The 23,841-nt window shown below is 38.7% G+C and overlaps 1 protein-coding gene across 3 annotated transcripts in view; it reads right to left on the bottom strand.

Moving 5' to 3' along the window:
• Positions 1 to 517: 517 nt before the first annotated feature.
• LOC101954001 (broad substrate specificity ATP-binding cassette transporter ABCG2) overlaps positions 518 to 23,841 on the bottom strand; it is a 32,370-nt gene continuing 9,046 nt past the window's right edge. Inside the window, exons 1-15 of one of the 3 annotated variants that reach the window (XM_005292012.5) lie at positions 20,386 to 20,543; positions 20,049 to 20,108; positions 19,374 to 19,488; positions 15,956 to 16,108; positions 15,299 to 15,456; positions 14,889 to 15,040; positions 13,969 to 14,070; positions 11,747 to 11,994; positions 8,812 to 8,894; positions 7,083 to 7,172; positions 6,287 to 6,411; positions 4,640 to 4,794; positions 3,502 to 3,591; positions 2,578 to 2,672; positions 816 to 1,100 (exon numbers count right to left, since the gene is read on the bottom strand). In XM_005292012.5, the coding sequence (XP_005292069.1) occupies positions 950 to 1,100; positions 2,578 to 2,672; positions 3,502 to 3,591; positions 4,640 to 4,794; positions 6,287 to 6,411; positions 7,083 to 7,172; positions 8,812 to 8,894; positions 11,747 to 11,994; positions 13,969 to 14,070; positions 14,889 to 15,040; positions 15,299 to 15,456; positions 15,956 to 16,108; positions 19,374 to 19,488; positions 20,049 to 20,108; positions 20,386 to 20,447 (1,839 nt within the window). In that variant the 5' untranslated portion in view covers positions 20,448 to 20,543 and the 3' untranslated portion in view covers positions 816 to 949. Of the gene's footprint in view, positions 1,101 to 2,577; positions 2,673 to 3,501; positions 3,592 to 4,639; positions 4,795 to 6,286; positions 6,412 to 7,082; positions 7,173 to 8,811; positions 8,895 to 11,746; positions 11,995 to 13,968; positions 14,071 to 14,888; positions 15,041 to 15,298; positions 15,457 to 15,955; positions 16,109 to 19,373; positions 19,577 to 20,048; positions 20,109 to 20,385; positions 20,544 to 23,841 lie in introns of those variants that run through there. The other 2 variants (XM_005292011.5, XM_065597526.1) reach the window with 2 other exon arrangements.

The following is a 23,841-nucleotide window of genomic DNA, read 5'->3' as shown; positions in this document are numbered from 1 at the left end:
GGAGATAGGACACCAAAGTAGATTACTGGTCTGTTGCAGTATGGTAATTTCTGTGTTCCTAACTGAAACACTGTGCAAAGAAAATATACATTATATTTGGCATGTATATTTTAATGCACATTTTCCCATGCATGATAGTTAAGATTGTATTCAGCAATAAATATTTCCACATTACTGAAGCCATGCAAACCGATTTTACATCTGACCAGTGAGCAGATGTGAGAGGCTGGGCAGAGCCATAACCTCACCTTCTGCCTGCTTCTCCTTTTGTGGCACTGCACCCCAAGGAATAAGACACTCCCAGCATGCCCCAACTAACCGCAGGGGCTGCAATTCTTCCTAGTTCTTATACAGACTACACAAAGGTTGGCAGCTTCTTAGACTTCCCCTCCCCACCACCAACTATGCAACCATATAAGGGCCAGGCAAAATCTGGCCCATGGCAAATATGACGACTACGATGTGATGTAGTGTGTGTGGAGGAGGGAAATAGGAGAGATAAAATATTAAATTAGTGTTCCAGGACCTTAAAAATAGATTGATTTATTTTTGTCAGAGTATCACTCTGGATGTGCAAAATTAAGAAAATAGGTCCAACCATGGAACCTTTTCTTTGTGGATGGAGCCATTAATTATTACCATTTCATAATTGTTCTGTATTTTAACAAATAGCATGTAGTAAAAAATTGCCTTTACAATTGGTCTAATGAAGAGATGAATACTCATATGTACATTTCATGACCATAAAGAAAATTCAGGAATACTGTAAATTTCCAAAAAGTGCAATTTCAATGAATACTTAATATTGCTGAAGATTTTTGTTAACTTTGTTAAATTTTGAGGCAAGAGATAAGATACAAAAGAGTACTATTAACAAAAAATCAATTCAGTGTTCTAACTTATAAAACTATCCAAACAGTGTGAATCACAGTTTATTTACACTTTTGTTTTAAGATAACTTTTTCATGAAGCGCAGTTTCAGATAACAAATTGTAAGGAAAATTATTGTCATGCATGCAAGAGCCACATGATTCTGCCACAGGCCCCAGGAAGTTGCCTCAATTCCTTGGTTTTTCAAATATTCTTCTCCAGTACAATATCTACAAATACAAACAGAGATTTTTAAAAGTGAATCCTTTGTTAGGTGTCTGTTATGTTATGTTCATTTAAACTGGAATTCCACATGACAACAAAGGCATTTTTGCAGCAGCCAAGTCTTAAGAAAAATGCATGGAGACATTTCACGTCAGGAGTTCCTGACCCCCAGAACCATAGGATTTAAATTCCATTTTTTCTTCTCTTGATTGACTTGCGATAAGATTACAACACCGTACACACATTTAAGCTACCCAGAAAGGGTGGTCCAGTGGGTAGGGTGCTAGTCTGGGACTGAGGAGCCCAAATTCAATGTCTAGTTCTGCCACAAACTTTTTTGTGTGACTTTGAGTAAGTCACTTAAGGTGCATCTATACTTAAAATGCTGCAGTGATGCTACTGCACCATGGTAGCACTTCAGTGACGACACTAACTACCCCAACGGGAGAGGTTCTCGATGGCATAGGTACTCCACCTCCCCAAGGGGGCAGTGGCTAGATCGACAGGAGAATTCTCCCATCAACCTAGCACTGTCTACACCGGAGGTTAAGTTGGTTTAACTGCTTCACTCAGGGTGGATTTTTCACATCCCTGAGCAACATAGTTATAACAACCTAATTTCCTAGTGTAGACCAGGCCTTATTCTCACTAGATATGTCTACACTCCATTTGGGAATGAGCCTTCCAGTCCGGGTCCACAGACTTGTGCAAGCCCTGCTAATACTAATCCGCTAAAACTAGCTGTGTAGATGTTGCTTTGTTCAGGCTCTCAAGCCTCCCGTCCCATGCTTGGGAGACCTGGGTGCAATGGCTACACAGCTAATTTTAGCATGCTAGCATGAGTCCCACTAGCACAAGTCTATAGAAGTAGGCTGGGAGGCTTGTTCCCAGATGCAGTGTAGACATACCCATTGTGCCTCCCCAGTCTGTAAAATGGGGGGTAATAGTACTTTCTTTCCCCACAGTGGTGTTGTGAGGATAATTACATTAAAGACTGTGAGGTGGTCAAATACTATGGTCAGGGGATCATATAAGTACCCAAGATAAGAGATAATTTTCTTTTCAATTTATAATTTTCTTTTTCATGTTGTATGATTAATAGTTTTGTAGCAGGAGAGGCTACCAGGAGAGTGGGTGAGTAGATATTGCAAGGTTGCCTGCTACGCTGTTTTGTGTGAGGGCGTTGTTTTTGTTTTAATAGACATAATGAATGCAAAATGACAAAGGCATATTGATATTACTATGAATACCTTTATTGATTGTTTTGCTAATGGCCTCTGTATCATGTTATCTTAGCACATACAATGGAAAAAAACAAACCCAAATGCTTTTTTTTCTTAATACTAAAGAAATATTACTGTAAAGAATCCTACTGTAGGTGGTGAATGCAAGTCAAATTCTCTAGCACTCAAAAAGCCCTTGCAATCTTGTAGATGTCTTGTACAGTAGTGGGATTCATTTTAATGCAAAACATATACTTACGGTTGGCTAACCTGCGTGCAGTTCGTATCAATCTGACTTGTATTCGTGATACCAGGGCAAAATTTCAGATCAGTAAATTCATTAACTTGCAAAGCCTTTTAAGATAAAAGAAAAAAAACAACTGAATGACTATTAAAGCGATGACAAACCAACTGGATCAGATACTTACTAAAAATCAAATTTATCTTCAAAAGTGTTATGGCATCATAGCTTATGATCTCAGACAAATCCACCTTTTCTAACAGCTGATTTTGTTGTAAGAGTATAGTTGTATACATGATGTAAGGATATAGTTTCTTCAGCACCCTATATGACAGAGGTCATCTATAAAGCAGCTGTCTAACCCAGCGCTTTCAAAAGACTCCATATTTTCCACCATAACTGCATTACTGACTCAGCTTCCTAAAAATAAGATCATAGTAGTTAGAGATGGAAAAGATCCAACTCTTATCAAGTCCACCTCCTGCAATTGCTCATATGATTCAACCTATTCACTTTCAGTTTTTAAAAAAAAGCTAAATATTCTGTGTGACTGAAGCAACTATGTGAAAGACAGCAAATTTCTTTTGTTTTTAAGTAATACAATACTGTTTCATTTTATATAGTGTTTTATGCAAACTGTATCCCAATATAGTTATAACTGAGATATATAGTTATTTAAATACCTGCACATCTCTGCACATTTGAACTGTTTGCAGATAGGAGACACTTACCTCTTACAATCACCTTTAGCTGCTGTATCCATAAACTCCTCATGCTACCTGACTAAAGTATGCCATGTCAAGTTTTAATTTTCATATGTTTAAATAACTTGCTCTTTACTCAGTAATCTATGAAACCTGGATTCATTTCTCCCATCAGATTCAGATGGTCCCTTTTGACAAATGCTTCTAAACACAATGCACAGGAAAACATAGCACTTACTGTCATGCCATATCGAGGGATGCTGAAATACTGCAGCCAGGAAAGCCAAGACATGACGCTTGTAAGATTTACCAACAACCCGGAGAAAATCTGTAGACCGTAAAGACACAATAAAAAATCTAAGTCCCATTTCACAGGAAAATGTTTAAGTCCAGAGTCACCATTACTAATCAAATGTGCACAAGTAACTCCCATTAGATCTATATGCTATACAGAAGTCTGAGTCATATTACATTGGGGGATAATAAGGGGTTCATATCCTCCAGTCAGAGCACACAAGTAAACTCCTATAGAGGTTGGTTGCTGGTGTACTATGCTTTTAGTTGTTAGGGGAAAACCCCAAATCAGGTTTTTGCTAAGTTATGGTTTTTATCATATGAAATTGTATTTTCTATTCTCCAAACTCTGCCTTTGCTTCTCTATGGCAACTAGACAAAAACAAGGCAGACAGGCACTTTTGAAGAGCCACACCGAGAGTGTTCAGGAAAAGTTTTCCCCAAGTGGCCCTGAGATCACTGTCCAATGCGGCGTTTCCCCACGTGGAAAACTGGACATGCTTCTATCCACGCTGCACTGCAGCCAACTCGCATCTCTTTCGTATGTGGCCTATTAATAGATAGTTAGCTTCCTTGTTGATGATTAGTAAGTTAGTGGTCTCATAATTTAAGGGACTTTATCCTTGGCTCAGCTGAGGAGAGCAGGAGAAATGTGAGTCTAAGTCACTTCTCTGCTCCCCCAGCCCTGGATCAGCTAAGGTCCTCTCTAAATCATGCTGGCTGCAACAGTCCTACAGGGAACTATGCACTAGTTGCAGAGCAGATGGAGCATCATGCATCATACTCTTACCTGTGGCATGATCCCTCCCCTCTTCTTCCCCAATATTTTCATCACTAAAACTTGGCCCTAGCTAGAACATCAGATCCAAAACCCACCTTAACCCCAAATTTCTGGAGAAGTTCAGAAACAAGCCTGAACTTTGCAATTTTGGTTAATGTATGTATTGGGACAAAGTGGAACATGAAAGCCCCAGATTCTTGATCTTTTTGCAGAATTCAAATTGAGATCTCAATCTGGCTCTGAACTTCACAGATGCTTGGGTTTATGTCTAAATAAATAAAAACATAATAATGCTACTCACAATCATAAAAACAAACGCGATGGTCATGAGTAGATTAGCTACAGCTACCACGTCCTGTCCTGTTGCAATCGCTAGCGCCATAGCAGTGGCCGTGTAGGATACCATCATAAGAGTAAACATCATTATAAAGAAGGCATCTGCTCTTGGCTTCAAACCTTAGGGAGCAGAACAAGAAGGCTGTTAGTATAATTTTGTCAGAGCTTGTACCATAGCCAATGTGTACTATCTTAATATATGTAGTTGGCCCCACTTATTAGAACAAATTTTGTGGGAGGACTGATTCAAGGAAATCTGCCCTCTTTCCACCACCACACCATGCACTTTGGATCACTGTCTGCAAGGCCCAAGGATCAGTGTCCCAAATTCCTATGCCTTGCTGGTTGGGGAAAGGGAGTTCAGATTTCCAAGGGCACAAAGCCTAGGGATTTTGTCTAGAATAGAACTGATGTGTATACAGTATTTGTGGATGGAGATGGGGGATTCTAATGGACTTTTTCAATGAAATGGAGGGAGAAAAAGCTAGTAGTGTGTCTCAGCCAAGCCAAGATTCACTAAGGGCTCAAGTTATCACCACAGCAAAACTGAACAAGAAGTAGTTCATGAGTCAGGGGTTGTTGGCAGCTGTAGATTAGGCATTAGTTTCTGAATCGCCCCTGTTTCACAGCCATGTAAATGTTCTCTCTGTATATCCTAATAGTGCCATAATGTCTCGTTTCTTTAAGGGAAAAACTCAGACTAGAGCAAGTGATGATTTTTGTTCTGTACTTGCATTTTGCTGACAGTAGTGCTGGAACAATTTGTATAGTGGGGGTGCTGAGAGCCATTGAACTAAGCTGTGAACCTGTATATAGTGGAAACCACTTCAAGCCAGGGGGTGCGGCAGTACCCCCAGAATCCCTAGTTCCAGCACCTCAGGCTGCTAACATATTATTATTATTATTTTTATTTATTAAGTTTTGAAACATCCTGAAAGTTTCTTGTCTGAATTTCTTGCTCCATGAAATATTTCAATCTGACCTTCCTGAAATGTGTAGCAGGCATGGTGTTTGAAACTGCATTAATGGTCTAAAATGGATGTCTGCAATTTTAAAGTTGTTCTTACTACCAGGGGAAATGACTGAAAAGAGCAGGCTAATATCAGTTCCCAGGAGCTTGAGTTTTTATAATCACACTTTTCTTTTACAGGGGGTTTTATCAGCAGGGCCAACTGTAATGAAAAGTATTTTGTGATAGAATGATTAAAAGTCACTAAAAGAAAAGATAACGGCATGGAAACTAGTGAGACGGAACCATCTAGGAATGATGCTTAAACCCCTGTTTCCAAGGAAAGTGCAGATGGGACATATCACAGACTGTGACAAGAGTGCTTGAAACTTTGCAAGTTTGCCCAGTCCAGCAAATTGCATAGCAGCACCAATGGCAATCTCATGACATTCCACTCACCAAGCAAGAGAAATGATGCCACATTGGTACATGGAGTTTAAACAGAAAAAATGATTATTTTTTTTAAGTGGAAGAAGGAAGATTTGACCCAACCTACTCCTGGATATCTGAAATGATTGACAGAGGCATAAAATGAGTGTACATTGTTAGTTCTGAAGCAATTTTCTTTTTAGTTTTAATGCAGCTTGTGAATAGGGCACTTGCCTAACATGAAATAAATTATACAGGTGAAGATGATGCTTGGTAAAGTCCTCATGGGTATTAGATCAGCCATTAGCTTTGAGATGAAGTATGCAGACACTCTGTAGTACCCACTGATATATTCATGTCTAGAACACAGAAATATATACAACATATTACAGATTACATCAATTAGGAAGCAATCAAATCCTTTTCACATATGGACAGGTTTTGATAAAGTCATGCATGCAATTCCAGATGGAAAAATAAGACTGCATTTGTGCACATACTGTAATTACACATGCAAATGACCAATAAGATGTCATTATAATTTTGATAATTACATATGCAAATATACATGCATATTGCTGTACACAAACCTCTGAGTATGGCCCACAGTCTTTAGTGTACATCTTACATCATCAAAATACACTTAACTTATAGAAATATGTAATTCTCTGATTTTGTGACTCAAAGCCTGTAAAGTTCAAAGTATCCAATTAGTATCAACTCCATATGATTCTGGTAAAGAAGTGAACAGTTCACAAACAACTCACAGTGTGAATAGTATTTATCCAAACTATTAGTATTTATGGACAAAACCATCCACAGAAATGATGATTGGTTTGCAAACAATTCATAAACAAGATTAAAAAAAATGTTGGCAATGAATATTACTTGCAGTGAATAATTTGACCAGTTTGAATAACTAAATTGACATACCTAGATGACAGTTTAGTAAGGTGACAAAAAAGACTAGCAGTTGAATAAGCATCGCTAACAATAGGCAGTGTTACCCATTACATCAAGCTTTACTTACATAAATATCTTTTTTTCCACAATAAAAAGTTCAATAGCTGAAATACTGCTGAAACACTGGTTGGTGGTCACGAAGAACATTGCTCCAATTCTATGGTAAAACAAATATTTACACCTATAAAATCAGCTACATAAGTGCTTTATTCAGTTATTTTTAATATAATTTCAGTAGTTTTTATAATAGACCATGTCTAAACTCTTCCAAAGAACTACTGGCATTCACTAGTATGTGCTTTGCTACTCCACATACTCCATAATTCATGCACAAATTGTCTCTCTCCTTATTTCTCAGTAGAGATTTAAAGGTGTAATCTGAAGTATGGATTTATATAACTAAGATTTCTTTACAAAATATAAATGGACAAAGTATATTTTATTATGCTTTTTTGTCTTGTTGGCTTACTCAACTAATTCACAACATTTAATAACCTATCGCCAGAGAAGCAAGGCGTCATTAAGTGGGATGTCATTAGCACATGAATCCTAAATAAATGTGTCCTTTTAAAATAGGCTTGGGAAAACAGGTAGAAAAGTTTTAAACCATCTTCATTCAAACTGCTAAACCAATTTTCTTCATAGTTGTATTATTTTTTAAGTTTCAGTGAGATCTACTAAAGAAGTTAAGGGACTCATCCCACTCCTGGTTAAGTTAATGGTAAAACTTCCATTAACTTCAACAGAAGCAGGTTTGGCCCTAAGACTGAAGCTTTAGCAAATCTTGAGCTAGCTGAGTTCAATGTTTATTATTGGAATATGTGGGTAACATCTGTTGCTTGTCAGAAAGAAATAAATGATTTGACTGACTTTACTCAATACTTTGTTTAAATCACCTTCGGACTGAGCACAAATATGAGACCAAAAATTTCAGTCTACAAGGAATTTGAGAAAATTATGAGCAACTGGAGATGGGTTTACCTGCTAAAATGAAAGGCCAAAATTGTCCAATGTGGATGCCAAATTTAAGCCTCTGGCATACACAAATTGTGAGGCACTTTAATAAAAATGGCCAGATTTTAAGAGATGCTGACTACCAACAGCTCCCACAGATGTTGCAGATGTTCAATCCCTCTGGTAATCAGGCCACTTTTATTTAGGTACCAAATATAAATTTAGGCCCCAGTCAAACACGCACTCAAGTAACTTCATTCACATGAGCAGGTTCACCTCTGTAAAGTTAAGCATGTGTATAAGTGCTTGCAGAATCAGGGCTTTAGTTGCCTGAAGTTAGGCAACTAAAGTCTGAAAAATTTGGCCATTGAATTTTACTTCAGGGAAGTCTTTCCAGATACTGTTTGTTTAATTGTTGAAGTGGTTAATGTACAGTTATGCATTTTTAATATTTTGTATAATTTTCAGGAATCTTTCACTGCAAACTTAGGATCCAGTGCTGCCACCCTTACTTGCCATGAAGAGTACTGATTTCACCAGGACTACTTGCACAAGGTAGTAGACAACATGAGTAAAGGTTGCAGAAATGGGTCCTTAGGCCTTGAGTCTGCAATGAGCTTCATGCAGATGGAGGGATTTAGCCACATAGAGCTCATGGCAGGACCGGCGCTTATTTTGTAATGTATGATTTACAGGTATGTATTTGTTCTAAAGTGGAAGCTATGGTATCTCACAAAAGACAAGAAAAGTTCATTTTCAACCTCTAAAATTTTCATTATCTTATGATGGTAACAGCAAGGTTTTGTCAGCCCCGTTGATATTTGCTCCCTGAGTTGACTAACCTGTTTTGCACACCGGTAAAATCATCTTTTATCCCAAAGAAAATGGCACCTACAACTAGTCCCAGGAAAATTGTAACACACAGCTAAAATAAAATAAAATAAATAATTAAAGAGAGAACGACTACAATCTAAATTTGTATTGTAATGAACATTTTTTTTGAAGTTCAAAATTGCAAAAACTACATAAAATATTTAGATGGTGAATCCAGATGGAAAAGAAATGTACTCATGGTACCTAGATAGAGGGTGATAAGAGATGGGAAGATGGAGAAGGTCTAGAGGAGGGGTTGGCAACCTTTCAGAAGTGGTGTGCCGAGTCTTCATTTATTCACTCTAATTTAAGATTTCGTGTGCCAGTAATAAATTTTAACATTTTTAGAAGGTCTCTTTCTATAAGTCTAACTAAACTATTGTATGTAAAGTAAATAAGGGTTTTAAAATGTTTAAGAAGCTTCATGTAAAATTAAAGTAAAATGCAGAGCCCCCCGGACCGGTGGCCAGGACCCGGGCAGTGTGAGTGCCACTGAAAATCAGCTTGCGTGCCACCTTTGGCACACGTGCCATAGGTTGCCTACCCCTGGTCTAGAGCATACAAAAACTTGGCATGGGATCCACAAATGCATTTAGATGCCTAAATCCCAGACTATGACTATTTAAGTATTTATGCACAGTGGAGTAGTCATTAGGCCAGAAAAGGGGTGGGGCAAATGACTCTGTAGCCCAGTAGTTAGGGAACCTACCCAGGTCCAGTTCCCCTGCCCTAATCACACTTTCATTTTTTATCCACAGTGGAACAGCTTCAGCAGGAGAGACTGAGGGAGCCCCACCTCAGAATATTCCATAGCTCAGTGGGTAGAGCACTCTTCTGAGAGGTGGGAGACTGCTGTTCAAATCCTTTCTCCCCCTCTGGCAGAGAAGGGGGATTTGAACATGGGTCTCCCATATCCCAAGTAAATATTCTAATCAGTGGACTGAAAGTTATAAAGTGGACAGTAGCACCATCTCCACTTCCTCCAGTGGCTGTTTCTGGTTTGCAGGTACCAAACTTATTCCCACAAGAAATGTCTTAGGTAGCTAAGCTGACTGACTCCAGATAATGGGTGCTCACTTGTGGATTGCTAAATGAAGCTAGGCACCTAAATCCAGGAGGCAGGGAGGTGCCTATCTCCCAGAGATGGGAGGACTCCTGCCTCCGGTCAGTATCTCCCATTGGCTAGTTTAGGCAGCTCCAACCTCACCTAGCATGCTGGCTTTTGTGGATTGTCGGTTTGGAGCTGCTGGTACCCTTTTCGCTCTAAAGAAGGGCAGGATTTAACCCTAAGGGCCAGATTCTTACAGCTTTGCACTAAACAGCACTCTACTCATGGAGTAAATGCTATTCAACATAAGTAAGGGTATCAGAATCTGGCTCCTTGTAAATAGAAACACGCAACTTGAATTTTTTTAAAATAGCAAAATTATCAGTGAATTCAGTGATATAATCTGGATGATAAATCTGTATGTCACAATTTCTTAAGACTAAGTAGAAGCGAAGAAAATCTCAGCAAAAATGATGGTATCAGGCAGTTCAGTCATGGTTAAGCATGAGGGATGCATGAGTCTTAACACTGTAAAGCATTTGATACGTGGTACCATATCATTAAGAACCTGCCGAAAGGACCAAATGTCAGGGATAATTCAGCCACTAAGCCAATTGTAGTGGGGGAAAAAGGATCATATCAAGACCAATTTGGAGAGGATTAGCAAACATGGCTTAGTGAACTGTGTACCATTTATAGACTGTGTTTGAAATCCATTACTAATGAGGTTTGGGAGATAGAAAAGATTGTGAGAAAAAAGTCAGAACCATTAACCCTGGAGTATTAGAAAGCTCTTGAGAGCATAATTCTTGTCACAAGGTCAAGCTTTTGCAATGCAATTATTTGAGATATCCATACTATCAACATACAGATATATACACACACACACACACAAAGCCTTTTAACTTGATGGATTCTGAACAGATTTCCCCTTTGCTATTGATTTTATTTTACTTGAGATGTTTTTTTCTCAATCCAGATAATTTATAACAGTGATAGGGTACAACTGTTGTTATGGGTTCGATCCCCTCTCGTATTACTCAGATAAAATTCAAAGGGGAGTGTTGCTGGATTAAGGACCTCAGGATCAAGCCGATAAGTGTTATTTCCTAATTTCTTATTCCCCAGAAGAAATCAATAACACATTCTTTATTTAAAGGCAACTTGTAGATTTTAAAAATCCATGAACGTTATTATACTGTGCTGAATTTCCAAAAATGCAACATTAAGAAGGTCATGTAGACTCTGAACTATAGAATATGCTTCCCCTCCTTTAAGACCTGCTACATCCAATCTATATTTTGCATTACATATTTTACATAACATATCATGATCCTCAGGTGCAGCCATTTCAACTTTATGTGAAGTTGGATATATATTAGGAGACCATGAGACTATCTCTGTCTTTGACTCAGCTACTAGGATATAATTATATGTTGAGAGCTAATTTACTTTCCCTTGGGGGGAAAAACAGAATGCAGTGGGCCAGATCAGAGGTGAGGATGAGATTCTGAGAATCAGCTTCTCGGTGTACCATGGCGCGGTTGCAGGGGACTACTTACTGTGAGTCAGTGTGGCAGAATGGTCTCGCTAATGACATAAGTGTAAGGAGAATCAGACCCCACACACCTAAAATAATGGTAAGTGTAAGTTGTTGCATGTCCCTGTCATGCTCATTATTTGGGATCATTTAGCCTAGCATTTTATGGCACAGATTTTCAGATACTGACCTCGATTTTAGATACAAATTTTAGGCCCAATAATTTGCAGGTGCAAAATTGTGCCTAGCCCATCTTCAGATAGAAATGGTCTCCAAATCAAATCAGACTTACAACTGTTATATTAACTATGATTACCTGAGCTATGGAGGCTTGAGGGTTGCCTATCAAGTTTTTAAATGTGCGTTTGGACACCCACTTGAGCTGATGAAAGAAGGAAGTGGTATACGTAAGTTGTCTGAAAATTGTCTTCACTTTCTTTTTATCCTCCAAAGAAATGTTCTGTAATATTGCTTTCGTTTCTCTGTAGTAGGTAGAACTGGAATAGTGCTCTGCTAACGCCTCTGCCAAAGTCTTATCACGGTTGATGTGTTCTTCAATGTTATCTTCAGGTTAAAGAGAAAAAATATTTTGGTTACCTTTTATTGAATTCATAGACAAAAGTAATTCTCCAGCAATCAAGCCCACAGAGTTATGCTAGTGTTTTGATTACTAAGCAATGAGATAGCAATTATATTGGCCTATTTAGTTAAATTAATCCATTCCACTCAGTCTAGAAGTAGGAGATACAAAATACTGTGCACCCTCAGGGCCAGAGAGAATCTGTCCCTGTGTTGTCAACCAGACAACACAATTTACAGCTATATCTGTCTGTTCACCCGAATCAGTTGATCTATGTCAGTTTGAAAGCACTGCATTAATTTTGGTTTCTCAAATCTACCAAGTGTGAAAGACTCAATAAATAAATAAATCTTCTAAACAATTCATGATTAGAATGATAAAGCACAAGAATTGCATGGGCGGGGGAGATTTCTCTAGATCTTATAGGCCAAAGTTAGCCCTTAAATATTTATTTTATCTACATTGTACAGCAGAATTGGTACCTTAATAATGGTTTGTTTAAACCATTATTAAATCAGTTATACCTGGCCAATGGTGAATTCATTTTTATATTATAGTGTGGAAATGTCACTAATGTGCTATCACTCAGATTTATGGGTATTGAAAACACCCCAGCTTTTATTATCTTTGCATTTTTGTTTTGGGATTAATTCAATTCTGGATTGTTACAGTATAGGCCTTTGGTGTCAGGGGACTCGCCCTCCTCATCTGGGGCTTGATCCTGCACTCATTGGAGTCAATGGTAAAGTTCCAATTGAATTCAATGGAGCAGAATAAGGCACTTGTTCATTATAGTCTCTGAAAACTACAATATTCATTTTTTAGTTTAGGGCAAAAAAATACTAGCAATTACTTTAATTCAACAGAAATCAAAGGAGAGTCCCTGAGAAATTCTTCCGATACTGTGCAGGGATCATTCTGCAACCTTGATTGAGTCTCTTCATTCTTAAGGAGTATGTTTTCCTCCTACAGCATGTGTGCATATAGGGCCTGATCCAAAACCTATTGAACTCCATGGGAGTCTTTCCCTTGATGTCACTTTTGGATCAGACTGTCAAAGGAGAAAATGGACTCCCTGCAAATGAGAAATTTTACTTTCAGTAACAAAGATTTACCACATGGAATGAAGGGTCTCACAGCCAATCATTCCTTAAATAACCTTTTCCTCACAAAAGTTAGGGGTTGTCTGCACACAAAAGCTGTACTGCTTTCATCACAGTGGCATAGTTAAAAGTGGTACAGTGCCCTGGAGCGTGGATGCAGTTATATCGGTATAAAAGTGCTTATACCCGTATATAGTTTGTTCATCTTCACATACGGGAATAAACTATGCTAATGTAAGTAATCTTTATACGGGTGTAACTGCATCCATACTAAGAGTTGTACCAATATAGCTATTTAATTTTTTAAAATCACATCCCTAACTAAAATAGTTACAGCTGTACAGAGTCTGTGTGTAGAGCGGGCCTTGCACTGTATAATTTTGTTGAGATTAAAAAGAATCAATCCCTACATGGGGTTGTAGTAGAACAATCCATAGCAGTGTTAATGTGACTACAATAACCACCTATGGTCCAGTCCTGGAAGAAAGTGATACTAATGATTGATTACCTCAGCTGAATTTATGAGCAACAAGCTGCCATTGCAGAGATGGAAAAACAAAATCAGTCCAACAACATGACAAATATTGTATGCATTAAGTACACATGCAAAGCTGATATCAAGATTTCCTGCATATAGTTACAAAGAGTTTTCAAATTTTGGTTTTTGGCACTACTGTATCACAACAGGGCACTGGATCTAGTTTTCATGAAAGACAATGGGAGTTTTGCTATTGCATTCATTGGCAGAGCAGTCCTTACTGTTTGAGGAAAAAGAGCCAGAGTGGATAAATCCAAAACACATTTTGTCACCCTGCAAATCAGCGTCTTACTGTATGAAGAACTTCAGTTTTATACCTAGATCAGCATCGTCCTTGCTTGATGCCACAGCAGTTGAGTCTCCATTAATGACATCCAGAAAAAAATCAGCAGGATTGTTGAATGGCTCGCATTCATAACCTGCAGAGAAACAGTGTTAGTTCTCTAAAACAAGTCATTCTACAGATGGTAACATGTATTGAAAAGCATTTGAGGTAATATACCATGGGCCAGACTATGATACCCTTACTTATGTTGAGTACTAACTTACACCACAATGTGGTCCAGTTGGCCAAACTACTAACCAACATGAGGAAGAAGATTGCAAACTGGCCCTACCAAAGCTGCCATAAAAAGGAAAGCTGTAAGAATTCAAAATATCCAAAGCTGACAACTAACAAATGAGCCCTTCCAAATTCTAACTGCATGTCTGTTGTTGCTAATTCTATTTTGACCTATCAGCTGGTACTAATAGACTTAATGATAAGTCATTTTTCTGCTTCTCCTTATGGCAGGTTTAATCATTTGGATTTACTGAAAGCCACATATCTATGGGTAAAGTGCTTATGTGTTTTACTGAATCAGGGCCTTAGTGTATAATTCATATAACAAAACAAAACTAAATACTGTGATACAACATGCATTACTTTTTACTTTTAAAGTAATTACTAATAAGCACAAAGGGTAACAGTTAAGGTTCAGCCTTCATCCGCAACTCTGCATTTCTCGATTTCTGAGTGCTTGGTTTTTCAACTTTAACTTTGCATTAATGTTACTGTTATATTAAAAAAACAATTCTTTAGTATGTTTTGGTATGGGAAACAATGAGGCACATTAACCATTGAATCCCATGATTCAAGAGTCATTTTGACTGAGTCACTTTTCAAAACAGAACTGCATTTTAAGCATGTTCCTTTCAGTGTCCACTGTTGTGACTGAAGCTCCAGAAGAAAGCTCACCAATAGATTTGAAGTATTCAATGGCATTCTGAGCAGGGCCATGGTACAGCATTCTTCCTGCAGCCAATAATGTCAGGTTGTCAAACAATCTGAATATGGAGTACCGGGGCTGATGGATGGAAAAGATTATTGTTTTCCCCTGCTTTGACATCCTGAATGTAAAGTGGAAAATAATAGAGATATCAAATATCTGTGCTCTATGTGGAGTTTTCTTCTTTCAAATTCCTTCCAATACAAATCAATAAATAAACACAGTTCAGCCTGTTGTTGGAGAATCCAATGCAAGGTACAAAAAGGAATAAAACAAGCCCAGCAATATAGTAACTACATATTAACCATTCTAACCACATTTTAACTGCAGAGCTATGGAGTGCATCTCTGTCAAGGCTGGTTCTTTCCATTACAGTCACCTTTTCAGGAGCAGCAAGACAGCATTGGCAGTGCTGGCATCTAATCCAGTAGTTGGTTCATCTAAGAACAAGACTGCAGGGTCAGTAATGAGTTCCATTCCAATATTGGTCCGTTTTCTCTCTCCCCCAGACACCCCACGAATGAACTGGGTGCCAACCTAATGCAAAACAAGCAGCTTGTGTCATTTTGTCTGACTTCAAGGTATGCAACAAAGAACATCCAACACCTTTAACAGCACATTAACTTCTGGGAGAGTTCTGGGTGATTATATTGTGACTATGGATTCAAATATGGATTCAATGGTTGACATTGTGTAAGGCAATAGTGCAACTCCGAAAGTTGCAGAAAGAAGCCAGCCCCGCCCCTAAACGTTTTCACCCTGAAATCTAAGTTTCTTCATGACACTTGGGTCACCTGCTTTCCTCCTACTTGTAACCACTGTCCTGTGTATGATAGTTTAAGGATAGGCACAGAAGTAACAAGCCTTTATCTTCATTGATACTATGGGAACAGGCAGCTGTGCTGGGGTTTATCAGTTCTTCTGCTATTAGAATAAGCCACTAAATCAAAAACACCCCTCCTAAAGTGGAGCCATTTTATCATCTAAAATTATTTAATATTTGCTATTAATTGGGCACCATAATACGACAGGTTACCTTGGAATCTGCCACTTTGGTCAAACCCAGTTCCTTGATGATCTGGTCAATTCGTTCCTTCTTTTCCCGTTCCTTCACAGACATGGGTAGCCGGAGTGCTGCTGAGAACTGGAAATTTTCTCTCACTGTCAGGGTTCCCATCACCACATCATCCTAAGTAAACAAAATTACGTATTTAATGTTCATTCTTCCTCTTCTGGGACTTGCACGTGCATCTTATGTGTGTACTTCACATGCAGAGTGCATTTGTATGGCAGTGACAGCTGCTAGAATCAAATAGGCTGGATCTTCAAAACCTGAACGTCCCATCAGATATTTTCTTTCAATACTAGTCTCTGCATGTTTGTGCAATTTATGGCAACAAGGGACTATCCTACATGTATCAAATAGCAGAAATATCAATAAATCAACACATGTATATACACTGTCCAAATGTCTCCCTGCCCAGAGTGTTTTGCAGAGCAGTTAAACAATGGCAACACAGCAAAAAATTCAAACATAGATTTTCCTTAATACAGTTGAAAATTGTCAACAAAATTGATTCTGGATTTGGTCCTGCCCAGGTGCTGAGCATCACCTGCGGGAAACAGAGTGCCCTCAACTCCTATTGTCTTTAATGGAGGTTGAGAGTGCTCAGCACCCTGCAGAATCAGTATCTGGAAAGAGTTCTTTCTACAGATGTGAATAAAATCTTTCTTCAAATATCTGAGGATGTGGTAACTGCAGATCACAACTAAGCAGAAACTAACAAGTGCAGAAAGGTTGTGAGAACAGCTCCATGCAGTGCTGTGAAACTGCTGATTTAAACTGAATCCTCTCTTGAGGTTACCAGAGCAGGGGGTAGGCAGCATGGTCCTTGATACTCTTGTCTGGCTTCAGGTGGCCCTGACAACGGATGCAACTCCTATCTGCATTCTCTCTCTTAGATCTGAATCAGCAGCTTAAAGGAAAACACCTTGCAGGCAACGGGGAACCAAGAAAGTGCCAAAGCACTACTGATGGAGTAGGGAAACCTGGTGCCAAATACATTTTGAATTTGAAAGAGAAAAGGAGATGGTGGGAAGGAAGAAATTGTGTGTGTGAGTGAGTGAGTGAGAGAGAGAGAGAGAGAGACACATGGTGGATAGAGAAAGCAAAAGCCAGAATTTAGAGCTTCTCACTTTATAAGATCAGAACAATTTAAAACTGATAGTTCAAGTGAAGAATCATGTCAGTCAATGATGTGATATCTTTGAAAACCAGAATGTCATCCTTAGGACAGGATCCAGAAAATTAAAAAGGATAAAAGGGACTGATTCACTGTGATCCACATGATCCACAATCAAGCCTTCAGTTCCTTCAGCTGTACACCTGTCAAAGGACCACTCCTATTTAGGAAGCATTATCTGCTGTGATGAAGTACATTGTCCAGCAAGGTCTCTGGACATTTGAGCTGGTGTTGCCCAGGTACAGCAAAGACCAACCCACTGTTTTCTCTGTCAGAGTTGTGGAGATTTGGAATAAGACTGTGAAGGGATAAAGGGAGCTGAGGAGCATATGCAGCTGAGCTCGTTAGTCTATCAGCCTCAGCTACTGTGTATAAAAGGAGGAAGAAGAGGGTGGTATGGGAAATTAGATTATGGGGAGTGGGGAAGAGGGTTATCTTGATTTGTTCTGAGAAAAGTAAGGGGGGGGGATTTATCTGGGCTTTGTTTATTGCTTATAAAGGGAATGACTTATTATCTGATGTTTGATCATACAAAAGTTTAGACAGCTCTCTACTAACTTTGTTTTGAGAGAGTACTGGTCAGTAATGGGCTGATCATATTTAACAGAGGTCTCCCGTAGCCTCTAATAACCATATGTATTGCACTGAAGATAGGCAAGAGATAGGGGGAAATCCATTCATTTGTTTTCCTACTGAAGCAATAACACTTTCTCATACCTAAGGAAGGAGGCATCATCTCTGGCCAAACAAGCTTATGAGCTGTACATTTGTGGAAAACTTTATACTTTGAAAAATGTATTGACTATATTGGTAGTGTAGATCTGTGTCCAACCTTTTGAGCATGAAGTGGAGGTATGGAGTGATGACTTTGCAGAGGACGATGAGGGAACAATTTTTGAAAATACCACTCCACCTAGAGCAATCTGGTCTGTTGTAAAGGGGGGAGAATGCCCTGATGACATTTTTTATGAACCCCAGTGGTAAAATCAACTCTGGCTAGGATACAGAAAGGGATTGATTCCATCAAGGGTAGGGAAATCATCCCAAACTTACTTTTCATTTGGTGGCAGAATTTTAATATAAGGCTCGCAGGAGTGGCCCCAAAGAATCTCTCTAGCACATTGGTGGGCAGTCATACCTTTCCTATTCTTGTGGAAAAGCAGCCAGATAGCAGAGTGATAACAATTGTAAAATTGAATATTCCTTTACAAGGCTTAAACATTTCCTGTAGTGTTTCTCAAGACCCATCCCCACCCAATTGATAGGGAAGGGAAATACCTGTAATTTTGGATGTGTTTCTCTGATACCTTCTTGTAGGCTCAGATCTCTACATGAGTTAGAATTCTGACCTGTTTCAGAGAACAGTGCTAAAGAAAGGTCAACTCAGAATATAGACACACTTGTCAAACCTTCCAAATGTGAGGTGTAGTTGCATGCTATGATAGAAAATAAATTATAATATAGGGCCAGATCACCCACTCTCACCACTATACCCACAGGACAAGATGGGGGGAGGGAGGGAGAAAACTCAGTAAGGTTCACATTGCAGAGTTTTTCTGGAGACAGGCCCCTATAGTAGTAGGGGGTTAAGGAGGGCTGTGGATTTGAGAGGCTGTGCCTCCTTCCACCTCTGTAGAGCCAAAGGATCCATAGGGAATGGAGGCTCTTTCCATATGGAAACAGATGATGTCCTACAAGGACATGGCCTTGCTCACCCTTGCAAACTGTACACCAATAGGAACTGTGCTACTATTGGCTGGGTCTCCTTGCAGATGCCCAGTAGCAGTCAGAGGGACATACTACAGTTCCAAGCTGTTTAAACTTCTCCCTGGATTTCCAGGTACTCTGCAGTGAAAGGTGCTGTGGAGGGGTCAGCTCCACTGCTCCAGCCCCTCTTGACCTCTAAACTCAGTGGAGCTCTATGGGCAGAGCAATGGTGCTGTAGAAGCAACATTCTGTATGGGTGGGGGAAGAGCCACATGTGGAAGGTCCCCACTGCCTGTGGAAGCTCAGGGTATAATCCTGGAAATGGAAATCAGCTTATCCCATTTACATTTTAAACTATAATGTGTGAGGTTTCTAAATTGTATCCTGGGTCAGTTTTGACAAGTCAGCTGCTGCAGTTACCTCATATTGGACAATTCTGGTGCATTTTGGCCCAGAGGATGTCAAAACGACAAAGGCGGATGCAGTCACTGTAGACTGACTTACCTGTACCACATATCCGGAGATACATTTAAAGTTGGCAGGCTGAGGAGCTCCATTTATCAAAACGTGTCCAGACAGCCCATGAGGATCTTTCCTTGCAGCTAAGATATCCAATAGCCTAGAAGAAGAAAAGTCCATCACCTTAAAGAGCTCTGAAGTGTACGTTTTCACCAAAGTGTAGGAGTTGGGGCCAGTGAAAGGCAAATCTGGCAGACAAATAAAGTTAACAGTATATAGTCAGCTGTGCACAAGCTTTCCCATATTGAAAATTTGCAACTTACTATAGTTCATATTTTTTAAAAAGCCCCTCAAAGAACAGAATTGTCTTTTTTCAATAAAATAAGCCTCCCGCTGTACTGTAGATTGATGCATAAGGGGAGCATGTCAGGAAACTATTTACTAAAAAGAAATAAATTACTTAATAAATATAAATAAACTTGTAAAATTGGCTCTCTTCTTTTTCTTTTTTCTTTTTTGTTGCTTTTAAATACAATTTCCACTTGGGGTCAAATTCTGCTCTGAAATCCATAGATTTATTTTAGATTTACTCTGGTGGAATTAAGACTGAAATCTTGCCCTGGGAGTGTTGTTCAAGAGGCATTTTCTTGTTGGCATGTTTCCTTGTGGTAAGGAACATGGATAAAGTAAAACAGGTCCTTTCACTGCTTCAACACTTACGAAGATTTGCCACTGCCAGTGGGTCCCAGAATTGCATTCAGTCCTGGTCTCATAACTCCACTGTAAGACAAAACCAAGAGGTTTCTCATTCATTGTTTCATTTACAGGTTAGTTCTATTAATTTGCAGAAATGTATTTTGCATCAAATCCTTTTGGGGCTAATGAAGCTAGTTGGTTACATAAAATAATGACTTGACTCCTGCTTAGTTTACATTGCTAACTTAAAATAAAAAGAAATATCCCATATTGTTAACTAAAAAGTACAACACAGGAACTATAATTATCAAACAATAGCAAGACATATGTTGATGTATAGTCATACTAAACACAAACTTACTCTAGAATACATGCAGTCATAGCAAGCATGGTTCTCTGGCCATCCCTCGGTAAGAGAGGCATCTGTCATGTAGGAAAGGCATCTATATTTAAAGAAATACTTGGAAACCTGACTTAGTTCTTTGCATCTGATGTACAGTCATTATCTCACGCTCAGCAGCCAGAAGGAAATGCTATTAAGTATGTATTTGGGTTACCAGTCATTTTGTTTGGAGACAACTCTTTCAATAAAACACAGTAGGGAGCTATTTACACTGTGTAGTTTCCTAGATAACGATCAACACTTCCCTTCTTCTGGTCATTGTTACAGATGAAAAATTTAGTGGTAAGGGTCAAATTCTCACAGTTGGCCCCCATATTGCACATGCAGACAAGCATTGTGCACTTAAGTACTGTTTGCATGTGCAAATGGGTGTGTGTGTGTGTGTGTAAATGCAGGCTTTGTTCACTGAAGTGGGAGTTTGACCATGGAACTGGACAATAAGCTGCACAAACAACCATTTATATATACAGTATAGGTAGCTACTTTTGAAGGGTAGCACTGAACTCACAAATATGAGTACAAAGAAAGCAAAACTAGCTGATTGAGTGGTAAGTAATGGAAACTTGGTAACTCACTTGTAGTCCGAGAAGCAGCACCAATCTGCATCAGACCAGAGGACTGGCAGAGAGGATCTAAAAGTATCCATCTGAGGATCTATCTGATCTGAGATTTGGAATGGGCAAAAAATATCCTTGTAACTAAGAAGTCATGTCCGAACCACTACTACTCAGTAACTTTAACTATATTGTAGTCCACTCCTTTCCCACACTCCTTCATCTGTGTTTTGTCTAATGTAGTTTGTCAGATCTTCAGACAGAGAACTGTTTTTTTACAGGTCTGCAAAGTGCCTAGCACATGGGGGTTGCTACAATAACAATTAAAAGTTAATAATAAACAATTTATCAGAGGTTTAGTTTCAAATCAGAGGGTACTGGAATCTTATGAGCTCTTCACATAAAATTCTGGGTGCATAGAAACTGGAGAGAGAAAATAGGCCCCTTCCAGTTTTGGATATGACCTGAAAGCAGAACTGCAGGGATGGCTTTGGATAAAGGAAATGTTGAGAAGATTTAGCCTCTCCCAGTCTCAGCACAAGGATTTAAAAATTAATTAATTAATTAATCAGAGCGTAGGAGTAGAGTATTCTCACTGGTGAGGGTGAATCTTTTGATGTCTGCAAGTCACCTGGAATAAAACTTCCCTTCCCCAAATAGATTTTTGACCAGGCAAGAAACTCCACTCTGGGATGTATACGACTGACATATATGAACATTATTAGTTAATAATGTCTGAAGTAGCACCAGGCAGGTAGAGGGCTCCCTCACAACCTCAGTATTTCCCTTTGCAATTATTAATTAATGGTGAGTCAACACTTTCCACACATAGCAATGCCTGATTGCTATTTCTTGCCTCATGTCATTGGATTCTGGTTACTTCCCTCTGTCTGCGATCCATTATAATTATTATTTTTCATAAGGCACCACTTTCCCCCTTCCCCTATCAAAAATGTCCGGGTGTTCTGCTTAAACAGTTAAAATACAGTAATTAGATAATGAAGTTACATTATAACAGTCAACAAAAATAGTTAAAGACCGAGTAAAGGGCAGCAGGGAGTTGTACACAAGGACCAGTGGGAATTAAAATAGAAAAAAGCAACTCTGAAATGTTTTCAGTCATGCTTATAATTTGGCAGAGATGGGCTGAGGGGATTGTCCAAAGGAAGCAGTTTCCACACTTTAAAAGCCACCCAGGAAACAGATCATGTCCAATCAAATTTATTCTGTAACAACTGAGAACTTAAATGGAAAAGTAAGCCATCACCTTCAGCCCAGGAACAGTAAAAGTTGTTAATAATTAATAAAGATTTCTATATACTTTTTATCTGTGCTTCATTCACTTATCACTAGCAATTTTATTATTCAATTTTATTATTCAAAAAACCTGCAAACTTCCAAAACACAACACGCAACCTCACAATGTAAGAAATCATCATCACCTGATTCCTCTTAAATACCCATGTTTGGCAAACCTTCCAAGGTCTTTAGAATGCACAATGGGAATCACATTAAAGTAATTGTGATCTAGCTGTGAATAATTAATACAAAGACCCACCAATCATGTGAGGAAATCTGTGTGAGCTGACTCTATCTGCCCTGGGAAATGTCAAAGATATTTAATATTGTCTTTCCAGCTAACTGTTGGATAAAATGTTAATTCCAAGAACCATAGAGCAACGTCAGGTTAAAATTAAAATGGATATAAAGTTAAAAGACAAGAGAATTTTTGAATCATTTCTAAAGATGTCCATTATAAATAAGAGCCGGTTAACTGTTGCTACTGAACATGAGAAGGATCTTGCGGTCTTTATTCAGGCAAATCTGTCATTGATGTCAATAGGAGTTTTGACTGAGAAAGGACTACAGGGGCTGGACTAACTGTGTTAAGTATAATGGTCCCTGCAGCTACTACATTTATCATTAGTAGGAATGGTATTAAAATTGATATTTTTGAGAAACTGACACACATGAGGGTGTACTCTTTCAGCAATCTGGTTATAAACTGTGACCATCTAACTCTTTAGCATTGCTACCAGAGATGTCCAAATTTGGGGGTTTGGTTCAGCCCGTTATAGACATAGGAACCCGCTGCCATGTTTGGTTCTGGATCTAAACTTCCCCAAAGCTCAGGGGTGTTTGAATCTAAAGTTTTTCTGTAGGCCCAACTCTAATTTACAGCACTCTATATTACAAATAATAAAGGGTAGTTTATACTTTGTGTGAAATGTCTTTTATTTCTTTTATCAATCTTTTCTCTGCCCATGGTTGTTACAATAATGAGATATCACAGCTACATAGTAAAGGCATTAGTACATCATGATAGTTCTGGGTAGTTGTAAGGGGTTTGTCTATTTGATTTTCTGTCTCCTTTCTTGTAGGCAATATGGCAGAAGTTGTTCTTTAGGAGAGAGGGATTTTTGTGTGTTTCAATTTAGATATAAAATATCAGATTAAATCTCTGTGTGCTATCCCTCACCCCTTTCCCAGACACATTATATTTGTTTTTTTTTCTTTGTTGTTTTCGTCACCTAAACTAAATTTTTTTTTTTTTTTTTGCATTTTGTTTATGGGGGAACAACATACACTAGGTCTAGACTCTAAAGGACATATGCTCTTCTCACACACATATGCTCTTCTCACTGCAAATATGGAGTAACTGTTTAAATCAAATGAGTTACGCTGGAGTAAGACTCTTGTGAGAGAATAAGGATTTAAAATTTCACATTTGGTGGATATAGTCACTGTATGCAGCATGGAAGGCTTGGTGTATTAAGAAATGCTTTATGGGCAAAGAGCAGTACAGATAAAGGTCCAACCTGTCATGCATTCTGGGAGCTGAAATTAGAGAACCGACCTA

Source organism: Chrysemys picta, chromosome 5, assembly GCF_011386835.1.
Source record: "Chrysemys picta bellii isolate R12L10 chromosome 5, ASM1138683v2, whole genome shotgun sequence".
In the NCBI taxonomy this organism is placed as follows: Eukaryota; Metazoa; Chordata; order Testudines; family Emydidae; genus Chrysemys; species Chrysemys picta.
The sequence above is the reverse complement of the archived record's forward strand: the minus strand, read 5'-3'. Positions and strand labels throughout refer to the sequence as shown.